Genomic DNA, 14949 nt, shown 5'->3' with positions numbered 1-14949 from the left:
GGGGTATTCGATTCACCCCTCACGCAGTGATGCCCCTGAGTAACTCCGGGACTACTGCTTTCACTATCCTACGCACCAGGACCATCCCAGGTACCGATCGACCTGTGTGAGGGTAAACCTCCCGATGATCAGGGGCAGCACGGTAGCATGGTGGTTAGCATAAATGCTTCACAGCTCCAGGGTCCCAGGTTTGATTCCCGGCTGGGTCACTGTCTGTGCGGAGTCTGCACGTCCTCCCCGTGTGTGCGTGGGTTTCCTCCGGGTGCTCCGGTTTCCTCCCACAGTCCAAAGATGTGCGGGTTAGGTGGATTGGCCATGCGATATTGCCCGTAGTGTCCTAAAAAGTAAGGTTGGGGGGGGGGGGGGGCGGTTGTTGGGTTACGGGTATAGGGTGGATACGTGGGTTTGAGTAGGGTGATCATTGCTCGGCACAACATCGAGGGCCGAAGGGCCTGTTCTGTGCTGTACTGTTCTATGTTCTATGATCACAACCCTTACATAATCTTCAGCAGAGACGTCGGCCATTCTGGAATACTGCGTTCAGTTCTGGTCACCCTATTATGGAAAGGATGTTATTAAACCAGAAAGAGTGCAGAAAAGATTTACGAGGCTGCTACCGGGACTGGATGGTTTGCGTTATAAGGAGAGGCTGGATAGGCTGGGACTTTTACCCTGGAGCATGGGACACTTAGGGACGATTTTATAGAGGTCTATAAAATAATGAGGAGCATTAGTCAACATCTATTCCCAAAGGCAGAGGAGACTAAAACTAGAGGGCATAGGTTTAAGGTGAGAGGGGAGAAATACAAAAGGGTCCAGAGCTGCAACTTTTTCACACAGTGGGTGGTGAGCGTCTGGAACGGGTTGCCAGAGGCAGTAGTAGAGGCGGGTACAATTTTGTCTTTAAGAAAGCATTTAGATCGTTATGTGGGTAAGATGGGTAGACCGGGCTATGGGTCAAATGAGGGCATTGGGACTAGCTTAGTGGTTACACCTGGACAGCATGGACAAGTTGGGCCGAAGGGCCTGTTTCCATACTGTAAACCTCTACGATTCTATTCAGCCCTGGCGTGTTCAATGGCTCATTGTTCTGCGATTGACTATGGGTGCCTGGTGGCTGATCTATGCTGAGCGCGGTTGATTTGTTAAGCCTGGTGTGCTGGCTCGTAGGGGTGTGGAGCAGACATTTCAAAGCACTGTGAACAAAACCTATTAGACACAGAGAACTAGTGTCATCTCTGCATAGACATGAGATATAAAATATATAACAGGCTGAGTTGGCCCATGGGGTATTTATACCATGTGTGAACCTTCACCTACCCTATTTCATGCCCCCTATCGGTTTATCCCTGTTTTTCCTCTTTCCCTCAGGTAGTCATCTAACATTCTGCTGAATGTATTGCCATCAGCCTCAACTACTCCCTGTGTAGTAAATTTCACATTTTAACTATTGTCTGGATAAAGAGGTTGCTCCCGAATAACACATCTGAAAGGAGTTGTACTCAGGAGGAGGAGGGGGGGGGGGGGGGGGGGGGGAGGAGAGTGGTGGGAGAATGGTTCCTGATCACAATGGGCGGCACGGTAGCAAATGGGTGACACGGTAGCCCAGTGCTTAGCACAGTTGCTTCACAGCTCCAGGGTCCCGGGTTCGATTCCCAGATTGGGTCACTGTCATATTGGGAGTCTGCACGTTCCTCCGGGTGCTCCGGTTTCCTCCACAGTCCAAAGATGTACAGGTTTGATGGATTGGTCATGCTAAATTGCCCTTAGTGTCCAGAGACGTCAGGTCACCTGGGGTTTCTGGGTTGTGGGGGTAGGGCGGGGGAGTGGGTGGGGCCGAGGTGTGGATGCTCTTTCGGAAAGTTGGTGCAGACTCGATGGGCCGAATGGCCTCCTTCTGCACTGTAAATTCTATGAATTCTGATGCAGCCTCTTCAATAACCTGTGTGGATGACATTTGACCATCAAAGTCAAAACAGCCCTTTTTCTTTCCCCAATCCCGACAATGTTTCTAACTATTGAACAAAAGCACTGAGAGAAAATGACTTTTTTTCCCCTCTTTGGGAGCAGTGTTCAGGAGATTAATCTTCACTTCTGGGAAAACCCAGTCTGGTCCTGGAGAGTTGGCAACCACCTCTCCCCCAGTGAGGTTGCCAGCTCAGGTTAGCCATATTCCTGGGGACTATATCACATGGCCCCCTTGCCTCCAACCTCCCCAAGCGGTCAAACATCACCTCATATTTTTGAAACTAATATGTAAACGGGTGCAGAGAGAATGAAAATGAAAAATAAAAGTTTGTTTTAATGGCCCTATGATTTTTCTCCCTGGGTTTCGCCCCCGATGGCATGAAGCTTCAATCCCTGCAGACTCCAGGGCAATCCTGGGGGGTGTTGGCAACCCCGATTTCCCCTCCACTTGCGACAAGCTCGGGCGTTGGCAGTAAGTCCCTTGTTTCCTCTCCCTCCGCCATTGGTTCTTGCACTGGTTCCGAACTGGGGCACAGGTTGCAAAAAGGGAAGAACTTAATGCACAGATACTTATGTAGAGTGGAGGGCAACTGATAAACATCGGTTAAGTCTTTCGGTGGGTGACGGTGATGACCTTCCAGCCGAGATTGGAAACCAGGAAAGTGTGCCACCAGCCCCCGCTCCTCCGATGTCCCTGAAATTAAACACGCAGAACACATTTTCACCTAATTGAGCTTCCAATTATCGTCAACATCCAACAAGGCCTGTCTGTATTTACACAGCATCTAGACTATACACAGACAATAAATTTATTCCGACAAGATTAAATTCCTGCTATTCTGAGCCTATGAAGTCCCGAAATGTTTTTCTTCATCCCCCAAGCCGATGGAATTGAATCTCCCCTGAATCCACTGTCCTCAACATGACTGCTGCCTTCAGAGTGAATGGGAGAAACCAGTCCTCTGGGGGCTAAAAATGGATCGTGATAAGGAAACAAGTGAAAAATAAAACTGGGTCCAATCAAATTCAGCAGAGTGAGAATCATTGAGGGTCCAATTGAACTTTTTGGTGAGAAAATGGGCGTTTATGAAATGAAATGAAAATCGCTTATTGCCACGAGTAGGCTTCAAATGAAGTTACTGTGAAAAGCCCCTAGTCGCCACATTCCGGCGCCTGTCCGGGGAGGCTGGTGCGGGAATTGAACCGTGCTGCTGGCCTGCTTTAAAAGCCAGCGATTTAGCCCAGTGAGCTAAACCAGCCCCTTATGGAGGATCAGAGAGAGATTTAGGGGCCTACGCATAGATATCATTTAACACAAGCGGACAGGTACAATTAATGGGTGGCACAGTGGTAGCACAGTGGTTAGCACTGTTGCTTCACAGCACCAGGGTCCCAGGTTCGATTCCCGGCTTGGGTCACTGTGCAGAGTCAGCATGTTTTCCCCGTGTCTGCGTGGGTTTCCTCCGGGTGCTCCAGGGCTGGTTGAAGCAGGCCAGCAGCACGGTTCGATTCCCGTACCAGCCTCCCCGGACAGGCGCCGGAATGTGGCGACTAGGGGCTTTTCACAGTAACTTCATTGAAGCCTACTCGTGACAATAAGCGATTTTCATTTTTTCATTTCATTTTCAAATGAAAAATCGCTTATTGTCCCGAGTAGGCTTCGAATTAAGTTACTGTGAAAAGCCCCTAGTCGCCACATTCCGGCGCCTGTTCGGGGAGGCTGGCACAGGAATTGAACCGTGCTGCTGGCCTGCCTTGGTCTGCTTTAAAAGCCAGCGATTTAGCCCAGTGTGCTAAACCAGCCCCTCAGCACAGAGCTAAAGAGCTGGCTTTTAATAGTTGCTTGTGATAATAAGCGATTTTCATTTTCGTTTCATTTCCTCCCACAAGTCAGAAAGACGGGCTGTTAGGTGAATTGGACATTCTGAAATCTCCTTTTGCGCACCTGAACAGGCGCCGATGGCGACTAGGGGCTTGTTAATGTAAGCCTGAGTTGAGAAATTAGTCCCACTCCCGCTGCCCTTACTCCAGTCCTGTAGATTTCCCTTTCAAATATTTACTCAATTCTGAAAGTTACTCTTGAACTTAATCCCACCACCATTTCAGGCAGCGCATTCCAGATCGTCGCGTGCTGTGTCAAAAATAATCGGCAGCCCACCACTGATTCTTCTGTCAATTAATTCAAATCTGTGTTCCTGATCCTATTTAAAAAGGAGGTAGAGAGAAAACTGGGCCTTCCAGATCAGTCAGCAGGGTTGCACAGAGTCAACATGGATATACGAAAAGGAAATCATCTAGTGGAATTCTTCAATTGTGTGCAGTTTTTGTCTCCTTATCTGAGGAAGGATGTTTGTGCTACAGAAGGCGAAGGTTTACCAGACTGATTCCTGGGATGTCGGGACTGGGGGATCTCAAAGAAACCTCTGAAATTCTAGCAGGATGAGACAGGGTAGGTGCTATAAGGATGCTCCCAATGGCGGAGGAGTCCAGAACCAGGGGTCAGAGTTTAAGGATACTTTCATAGAATTTACAGTGCAGAAGGAGGCCATTCGTCCCATCGAGTCTGCACCGGCTCCTGGAAAGAGCACCCCACCCAAGGTTAACACCTCCACCCTGTCCCCATAACCCAGTAACCCCACACAACACTAAGGGCAATTTTGGACACTAAGGGCAATTTAGCATGGCCAATCCACCTAACCTGCACATTTTTGGACTGTGGGAGGAAACCGGAGCACCCGGAGGAAACCCACGCACACACGGGGCGGATGTGCAGACTCCGCACAGACTGTGACCCAAGCCGGAATCGAAGCTGGGACCCTGGAGCTGTGAAGCGATTGTGCTGTCCACAATGCTGTGCTGCCATACTTAGGACTGAGATGAGGAGAAATTTCTTAATTCCGAGAGTGGTCAGCTTGTGCAATTCTCTACCACGGAATGTAGTTGAGGCTAAAACGTTAGGGGAGTAATTCACCTAAAAAATGACTAGTGTGCGATTCAGATACCCTGTTATGCTGCAGCGGATCCGCCCCATGCCACCGTCCTGCCCCTTTGCCAACCATGCTGCCTCCTCAGAATTCGTAATGAATGACAGAGAAGGCTTGAAGGGCCGAATGGCCAACTCCTGTTTTCTATGTTTCTACCCTCCTGACTTTGGAAACAGTTTCACTTCGTCATCTCTTAGCAAAACCCCTTCATAATATTGAACACATCTATTAACTCTCTCCCTACCCTCCTCTGCTCCAAGGAGAACTATCCCAGCTTCCTCTGCTTCCTCTGCGTGTGACTGAAGTCACTGGTCATTGGGTGGATGACGAATGAAAACTTTGTGGGAACATTGAATAAACTCAGAACGTTCCTGCAGCGGCGTACTGTTCAGCACATTTCCAGTCACATTATAAGTCTTCCAACGGCACCCATTCAAAAAAAAAAGGTTTTGAAATGTATTGTGACACTGAATCCCACTCATGTTTCTGGCCTGGCTAATGTATGGGATTGGCTGGTTTTAGCAGTGGCTTTGGTTTGAACGCTGCAACTGAACTCGGCAAACCTCGGCGCTGAAGGAAATTCAAAGTCATAGGGACAGAAAGAACAGGAGGAAGCCATTCAGCCCCTCTCCAGCCTATCCCATCATTCAGCTGCGCCATGGCTGATCTGTATCCTCGCTCCATTTCCCACTTTGATTCCGTAACTCTTCATACCTGAACCCTGCAGACTGGGCAATTGGGCATCAGTCAAGCTTAAAGCTTGAGAGTGTGACTTGTAGCTAAGTTGGTTTCTGACATTCAGGGGGAACGCCAGCTATTCATGGAGCCAGAATGGGTGGGTGGGTGGGGGGGGGGGGGGGGGGTGGGGTGTTTGGGGGCGGGGGGAGGGGCATTTGGCCCGTCAGCTCAGTGCTGGATCTCTGCGGAGCAATAGTAGACAGCAGGGTAGCATAGTGGTTAGCACAGATGCTGCACAGCTCCAGGCTCCCAGGTTCGAATCCCGGCTTGGGTCACTGTCTGTGCGGAGTCTGCACGTTCTCCCCGCGTGTGCGTGGGTTTCCTCCGGGTGCTCCGGTTTCCTCCCACAGTCCAAAGATGTGCAGGTTAGGTGAATTGGCCAGGCTAAATTGCCCCCAGGGTCCAAATTGCCCTCAGTGTTGGGTGGGGTTACTGGGTTATGGGGATAGGGTGGAGGTATGGGCTTGGGTAGGGTGCTCTTTCCAGGAGCCGGTGCAGACTCGATGGCCGAATGGCCTCCTTCTGCACTGTAAATTCTATGAAATTCAGTCATTCGACACCTACAAACATCGCTACAGGAAGAGGCCATTCAGCCTTTCTAGTCAATTGTCCAATTCAACCGCTGCCTCAACAGCTTTCTGTGGGCAGTGGGAGGGCAGGGCAGTGGGAGGGCAGGGCAGAATTCTTGATTCCTACTGGCTCTTAGGTTCTGCCCCCTGTTCTGGAGACACCCTACCAGAGGAGATAGTTTCTCTTTATCACACCATTAATCATCTTGATTATCTCCAACATCACCCCAAAAACATACCTATCAAGTCCTTTCTTCCTGACGACCATCTTGTTGGCGAGTGCATGTGTCTGACCATCAGGCAAGAATGAAATGAGGTCCTTCCCTATCCCTGTGGGGGATGCATTCTGTCCTCATGACCAGCACCCCTTCCACAAACATCCACTCCCTCCACCACCGACGAACAGTGGCAGCCGGGTGCGCCATCTGCAAGACGCACTGCAGTCACTCACCAAGGCTCCCCTGACCACTACCTGCAAGTTCCCCTTCAAGTCATCCACCACCCTGAGTTGGATATATATTGGCTGTTCCTTCACTGTCGCTAGTTAAAATCCTGGAACTCCCTCAGAACTCCCTCAGATGGAGCAATGTTGCCTTTTTTTTTTAGGCGGTATTTTGGTGCAATAATGGCGGGATGTCCCAGCCCACCAGCCGCCGGAATCGCCGGGTCCACTCGAAGGTCAACAAACCTTTGGCTGGGCTGCCGAATCTCCTGCAATGGGGCCCACCAAGACCAGGCCAGAAAACCCCGGCCAATGTTCCTGCTTCTGTGCATTTTGAGTCTTGATTGTAAAACCTCTCATTAATTTTTTTCTAAACTCGTAAAGAATGACAACAACATATTGTCGTGTTTATGAGGTAACGCGCTCTGTAAAATGTTTGTCGCATGCAAACAAAGTGCAAGCAGCCACACAAACACATTTATCATCAATCTGCAATGGCCCAACGACTGGAGCAGGCGTGTCTTGGGGGGGGGGGGGGGGGGAGAGGGTGATGTGGAGGAGTGTGAGAGGTGGCGGGGGTGGGGGGGGATGTGCAGAGGTGTGAGGGGTTCGGGGGGGGATATGGAGGGGTGGGGGTGTGTTGAGGGGTGGGGGTGGGGGCAAGAGTAGAGGCGGAGATGGAAGAATCTCCTGCGTAATGAGGCACGGGGTAGAGATGCAGACCTGCACCTCAGCTGAAAGTGCCTCCAGGCAATCAGCAGAGGGAGGGCCAGAACATTCACCCCCGCACCCGTCCAACACCCCAAATATGGCAACTGGAGGACAGGGCTCCAGTCCGATGGGCAGCACAATAGCACAGCGCCAGGGCCCCAAGTTCGATGCCCGGCTTGGGTCACTGTCTGTGCGGAGTCTGCACATTCTCCCCGTGTCTGCGTGGGTTTCATCCGGGTGCTCCGGTTTCCTCCCACAAATCCTGAAAGAGGTGCTGTCAAGTGAATTGGACATTCTGAATTCTCCCTCTGTGGACCCAAACAGGCGCCGGAATGTGGCGACTCGGGGATTTTCACAGTAACTTCATTGCAGTGTTAATGTGAGCCTACTTGTGACACTAAAGATTATTTTTTTTTTAATTTTACTCGACGACACGGTGGTTTATGGGATATTTCTGTGCGCAAATTGGCTGCTCCATTGTAACAGTGACTACACTTCAAAGGCATTTCATTGGCTGTAAAACATTTGGCGCCTCCTGGGTCCTGAAAGGTGCTATATAAATGCAAGTTCTTTTTTTCGTGACATTTGTTACATCAATGCATTTGCCCTTGCATTCCCGATCCTCCGCAATCCCTCTTTGCTTCCAAACATGTGAATCATTAATGCTGTCCTTTTCCTGTCTCTCCCTTGGCTGTTGCTTCCTCCGACCCACCCCCATCGCTGATGTATCACTATTTCATGGTGAATTTACTCATTGTGAGTAAGGGGAAAGACTTCCCCTGCACTCGCCAGGCGAGGATTAACTTTTAACTTTCAAAAAGCTGTATCCAACACTGATTAGTGCCCGGAGTGACTCAACCACAGGTCATTCCAGGTGCTGGAGCTGATAAAGATCGGAGCCGCCCCTGTTTACACTGGAGTCTGACAGTGAGATGGTGCCAGTGAGAGATTAGAGACCGGCATTGCACGTAACACTTTAAAACTAGCTGAGGCCAGCGGGGCAACCTCTAAGGCCTGCCTCCAAGTTGACCTGCCCTGCGACGCAGACCAGCCTGGTTTACAGGCACAAAGCTGTGGCATCCCATTTCCTGGTTCAAAGCACAATAGATACTGCATTCCTCTGCTGTGCTCGGCCAGCTACTGGTTTAAGGCTGTCGAGACTGTGAATTTTTCCCATCCCTTGAGAAGGGGGCAATGGGTCTTCTTCCTGAACTGTCGCAGTCTTATGGGTAGGACAATGGGTAGGGAGATGATCCTTTCACGGACAGAATAGTATCATTCTTTCTTGGATTCTGGGGCATCTCTGGCAAGTCTGTGACCCTGTTGGCCAGGTCACTTCCGATAGCTGGCAAGAGCCGGCCACGATGGTGTGGGACTAGAGTCACCTATAGGCCAGGTCAGGTAAGGACAGCAGATTTTTTTGTAAAATTCCAAGAGAGGATGTAACCACCGCCCCTTGACATTCAATGACATTCCCATCACTGAATCCCCCACAATCAACATCCTGGGGGTTACCATTGATCAGAAACTGAACTGGACACATTAATACTGTGGCCACCAGGGCAGGTCAAAGGTGAGGAATCCAACGGCAAGTACCTCACCTCCTGACCCCTAAAGCCTGTCCACCATCTACAAGGCACAAGTCATGAGTGTAATGGAATGCTCTCCATTTGCCTGGATGAGCACAGCTCCAACAACACTCAAGAAGCTCGACACCAACGAGGACAAAGCAGCCCCACTTTATTGCCCGCCCTTTCCACAAACATTAAATTGATTGATTGATCTTTATTGTCACATAAACCCTCCACCGCCGACTAACAGATGCTATCTGTTACAAGATGCACTGCACTAACTCACCAAGGTTCCTTAGGCAGCACCTTCCAAACCCACGCCTGCTACCATCTAGAAGGCCAAGAGCAGCAGATACCTGGGAACCCCACCACCTGGAGGTTCCCCTCCGAGTCCCTCACCACCCTGACTTGGAAATATATCGTTGTTCTGTCACTGTCGCTGGGGCAAAATTCCGGAACTCTCTCCCTAACAGCACAGTGGGTGTACCTACGCTTCAGGGACTCCAGTGGTTTAGGAAGGCAACTCAACACCACCTTCTGATGGGCAACTAGGGATGGGCAAAAAACGCTGGCCTAACCAGCGACGCCCACATCCCGTAAATAAATTTTTTAAATATTTAATGGAACTGGATAGAGCGGGCGAGAAGGTAGGCATGACCGCATGATTGTGGGGGAGGCCGTGCAGACCATTTCTGCTGGTGAGAAAACTGACCGCCGTGATCAGTAATGGGCTGACACGGAACCAGGCCGCTGGCTAATTAGGTTCATTACTGAGCCAATTAAAGGTCATTGTACAAACACAGGAAGTACTTCATACCTTGAGCTCGGGTTTCAGCGAGTTGGTGATTCTTGGGAAGTGTGAAGGAATAATGGCCAAAATTTGCCTCACCTTCTCGCCGATGAGCTCTCCTGCTCCCGCTGATGCCGAACCCCTGCCGTGGGCTCCCCTGTGGCGGAGGCTGCGACTAACGGGAAAAGTCATTGACGACGATGGGACCAGAAGACCCTGCTTTTGCGAAACACACCGAGGGGGGCGCGCAAAATCCCGCAGTTTCTGAATGTTTTGTCCCTGGGAAATGCCCCTTCTGTTGGTGGGAGCAAAATCGGTCTAAAATGGGAACATTGCCAATGTTCCTCATTATCTGTCTTTACCAGGAGGTTCTCAATCTTAAACTTGCAACTATTGAATGCCAACAGATTCACGCACTACCGAGGTGCAGAATAAGCAGTTTTGGACATGATCAAAAGTCCCAAGGAAATTCCTTCAGGGAAGCAATGGACAAACTCAGTATGACACCCAGCTGTGCCATTGGCCAAGAGCTTGGTCAAAGAATTAGGCTGGAATTTTCCAGTCTCCCCTCCCCCCCCCCCCCCCACAGGGAGTTTTCCCAGGATGCAGACGGCTCGCCTTTGGCTTCCAGCAGGATCTTCCGGACCCGCCAGGGTCAACGGCAATTTGCAAGGTTTACTGTTTCCGCCACCCGGGAGATCCCGGCGGCGGCAAAGGGCGGAAGAATCGCACCCTTGGGTTTTTGGGAGTGTATTCCAGATGGAGAAAGAGGTAGGGAGGCGAAGTTTCGGAAGGGAATTACGGAGCGGAGGGCCTGGGCGACCGATCGAAGACACAGGTGCCAATGGTGGGGAGGCGAAACTCAGGGATGCACAAGGGTCCAGGATTAGAGCAACGCAGAGACATTGCCGCGGCTGGAGGAGGCCACAGAGATCGGGAGGAGGGCGAGGCCGGCTGAAAATGGGCACGAGAAATTTAAAATCAAGGCTCCGCCGGCAGGGAAACCAATGGGTTAGTGAAAGGTTTTTAAAAAAAATATTTTTTATTCTCCTTTTATATATTTTCTCCCAAATTTACACCCACCAACAATAAACAATAATCGGTAACAAGTATGTCAATAACAACAATCCCATCCTCCCACCAAACCCCAAACATAAGCCGCATGTTCACATAGACAAATGCCAAAAAGGAAACAGGAATCACCCATAGTCACGATTAGCACACACAGCCCCCCTCCCCCAACCCTCCCACCCATCCTCTCTAATTTAAGGGTCTCGATGTTATCCGTTCTTGAAAGTGCATATGAATAATGCCCATGATTGCAGAACCCCTCCATCCTTCCCCTCAGTTCAAACTAACCTTCTCAAGAGTCAAGAATTCCAACAGGTTCCCCCCCCCCCCCCCCCCCCCCCCCCCCGGTCACGCCAGGGCACAGGGGTGGAGAGGCTGCTCTCCATCCCAACAGGATCCGCCTTCGGGCGATCAACGAGGCGAAGGCTACAACATCTACCTCCGCACCCGATTCCAACCCTGGCCGGTCCGATACCCCGAATATGGCCTCCCGGGGGCCCGGGTCCAGTTTTAGGTGCACCACTTTAGAGATTATCCTAAAAACCTCCTTCCAGTAATCCTCTAGCTTTGGACAGGACCAAAACATATGAACATGATTAGCGGGGCCCCACCCGCAACGTTCACACACATCTTCTACTCCTTCAAAGAATCGGATCATCCTCGCCCTCGTGAGGTGTGCTCTGTACACCACCTTCAGCTGTATCAGTCCCAACCTCGCACACGAGGTGGAGGAATTCACTCTCCGGAGCACCTCACACCAGAACCCCCTCCTCCACATCCTCTCCCAACTCTTCCTCCCACTTTGCTTTAATCCCTTCCAGTGGTGTCTTATCCTCTTCCAAAATAGCTCGATAAACCGCCAACACTATCCCCTTCTCCAGTACCTCCTCCAGCAATATGGAGGCCGGTTCCACTGGGAAGCTCTGTATCTCCTTTCTGGCAAAACCTGCCTGTATCTAAACATTTCCCCCTGCTCCAGCCCATACTTCGCCTCCAGCTCCTTCAATCTTGCAAACCGACCCCTTAAGAAACAAATCTTTTAGTGTCTTAATTCCCTTCTCCTCCCATTTCCGAAAATTTCCATCCCACCTCCCTGGCTCAAATCTTTGTTTCTCCTGAATTGCCATTTCCCTTGACCCTGCCCCCAAACCGAAGTGTTGGCGAAACTGCCTCCAAATTCTCAATGAAGCCATTAATACCGGACTCCCTGAGTATTTCCCCGGAGCTATCGGGAGCGGCGCTGTTGCTAGTGCTTTCAATCCCAACCCCCTGCACAAACTCTCTCCATTCAGACCCACCGGGAATCAACCCCTCTGACCCAGCTCCCACCTTCTCCACATTCGCCGCCCAGTAGTAATACATCAGGTTCGGTAGACCCAAAACCCCCTGCCTGCCTTCCCCTCTGCAGCAGCTGGGTCAGTGAAAGGTTGATGGGTGAACCGGGCTTGGCATCTCTTGTGACAGCAGGCAACCTACGGCTGGAAGTGTAAGCACTCGTGGAGGATGTAAGAGAGAACTCGCAACAATGAACGAGAACGAAAGATGAGCTACATTGAACTGAGGCTTGAGTGACCTTTGCAGGCCTGGTGTGGTTTGCCCAGTGCAAACCTCTTCAAAGAACCTTATCATTTTCTCTGTAAGCTCATTGATAATGTTCTCATCAGATGTGTATGCATGTTGGGGTGGGTGGGGTGGAGTCGTATCCTGTTGAAACAATAAGTTTCAGATAGGCTCCAGATCTCCAAAGCCCTTTTCCTGACACAGTAGACAAAAGGCCTGTTTACATATGGCTGCAAATACAGCTTCATTAGGGATTGCCATTTCTTTAGAATCAAGCCTCACAATCCTTTCGAATCAAAGGCTCGGTCGGTCCTCATTCCCTGGTTGACTGGGGAGTTGGCGGAGTTGGAACTACGATGAGTGGGGCGTTGCACTAATTGTGGAACAGCTAACGGAGTTGCTCACGCGCTGAGTTTAGCATGCGAGCTGGGGGCAGCCGCCACCAAGGCGCAATGAGGAAAGGCCTTTCAACCAACTTACACTGTGGGACTGGTAACTGTGTTGAGACCTACGGGATGCAAGCTTGTTCTCGGCTGTATTTGGTAAATGTAACTGTCTGCGGCAGAATGCAACATGACCAGTGTGTATAATTCGAACAGAATTGTACTCTCTGTAACAAAAATTATTGCAATGTTTGTCATTCTCTCCTTACTGCGGTGAAGCGCCTCAGAGGAGGCATTTTGATCCCTGCAGAAAACGCGGATTTCCTGTTTCGACAATTTGGAATGTTTTGCAATGTTCCCCTTGAGATATTTTATGAATAAAATATACTTTCGCCAAGGAGAATGGTGTTAGTGAGACGATGGGATTCTGTCCTCCTCACATCTTGGGGGAAGATTTCACTTCGTTGGAGATTTTTTTTTTCCCAAATGGCGTTTTCCTCTTTTCTGCCCCTTTATTAAGGGAGTCACGTCCCACCAACAGGTAACCTTCCCAGAGAAGCGACTGTTAAAAAGGAAAGACTTGCATTTTGGTAGCACCTTTCAGGACTTCAGAATGTGTCTAAAGGCCATACAGCCAACAATGTGTGGACACTGCTGCGGTGTAGGAATTGCAGCAGCTGATTTGTGCACAGCAAGCTCCCACAAACAGCGCTAAACTCACTGACCGGGTCATGGGCTGGATTCTCCGTCGGCTGGATCTTCCGATTTGATGGGAAGCCCAGCTGGCCGGCTGCCGAGAGGGAGGATCCCGTTGCTGGCGGGGGCGCATCCCACCTGAAAAGGGGCGCGGTGGGACGAAGAATCCCACCCCATGGTCTGAGCGTCCAGGCCATTCTCTCCCCTGCTCTTCCCAAAGTTGTATAATTCGATCTCTCACATCCACCTGAGACTGCAGATGGTCTGAGTTTAACACTTCATCCAATAGATTTCACCTCTGATGGTGCTGCACTACCACAGTACCGCATTGGGTGTGTCAGCGTGGATTCAAACCCCAGTCTCAGATAGCGAGGGGGACTGTCAGAGAAATGGCAGATGGAGTTCAATCCAGGCAAATAGGAAGTGATGCATTTTGGAAGATCTAATTCAAGAGCGGACTATATGGTCAATGGAAGAGTCCTGGGGAAAACTGATGTACATAGAGATCTGGGAGTTCAGGTCCATTGTACCCTGAAGGTGGCAACGCAGGTCGATAGAGTGGTCAAGAAGGCATACAGCGCACTAGCCTTCATCGGACGGGGCATTGAGTACAAGAGTAGGCAGGTCATGTTACAGTTGTATAGGACTTTGGTTAGGCCACATTTGGAATGCTGCGTGCAGTTCTGGTCGCCACATTACCAGAAGGATGTGGATGCTTTAGAGAGGGTGCAGAGGAGGTTCACCAGGATGTTGCCTGGTATGGAGGGTGCTAGCTATGAAGAAAGGTTGAGTAGATTAGGATTGCTTTTGTTGGAAAGACGGAGGTTGAGGGGAGACCTGATTGAGCTCTACAAAATTATGGGAGGTATGGACAGGGTGGATAGCAACAAGTTTTTCCAAGAGTAGGGGTGTCAATTACAAGGGGTCACGATTTCAAGGTGAGAGGGGGAAAGTTTAAGGGAGATGTGCGTGGAAAGTTTTTTACGCAGAGGGTGGTGGGTGCCTGGAACGCTTTGCCAGCGGAGGTGGTAGAGGCGGGCACGATAGCATCATTTAAGATGCATCGAAGCTGATATATGAACGGGCGGGAACAGAGGGAAGTAGATCCTTGGAAAATAGGTGACAGGTTTAGATAGAGGATCTGGATCGGCGCAGGCTGGGAGGGCCGAAGGGCCTGTTCCTCTGCTGTAATTTTCTTTGTTCTTCTTTGTTTGTTAGTCTCTGCTTGGGTTTAATGAATGTCATAGGTGAAGAGAGAGAGGCAGAAACATTTTCAGAAAGAAACAGCTTGCATTTCTACAGCACCTTTCACGACCCTAACCTGTTTCTTAGCCAATGAAATACTTTGAAATGTAGTCACTGTTGTAATGCAGAAAAACTCCAGAATCAATTTGTGCACAGCAAGCTCCCACAGACAGAAATGTGATAAAGGGTGGTAATGTAGTTTTAGTAATTTTAGTTGAGTG

General features: G+C 50.2%; 1 protein-coding gene across 1 annotated transcript in view; it reads right to left on the bottom strand.

Moving 5' to 3' along the window:
- Positions 1-2288: 2288 nt before the first annotated feature.
- slc23a3 (solute carrier family 23 member 3) overlaps positions 2289-14949 on the bottom strand; it is a 98216-nt gene continuing 85555 nt past the window's right edge. The window contains exon 12 of the mRNA XM_038790411.1: positions 2289-2662. Coding sequence (XP_038646339.1) covers positions 2355-2662 — 308 coding nt within the window. The 3' untranslated portion in view covers positions 2289-2354. The remainder of the gene's footprint in view (positions 2663-14949) is intronic.

Source organism: Scyliorhinus canicula, chromosome 2 (genome assembly GCF_902713615.1).
Source record: "Scyliorhinus canicula chromosome 2, sScyCan1.1, whole genome shotgun sequence".
In the NCBI taxonomy this organism is placed as follows: Eukaryota; Metazoa; Chordata; class Chondrichthyes; order Carcharhiniformes; family Scyliorhinidae; genus Scyliorhinus; species Scyliorhinus canicula.
The sequence above is the reverse complement of the archived record's forward strand: the minus strand, read 5'-3'. Positions and strand labels throughout refer to the sequence as shown.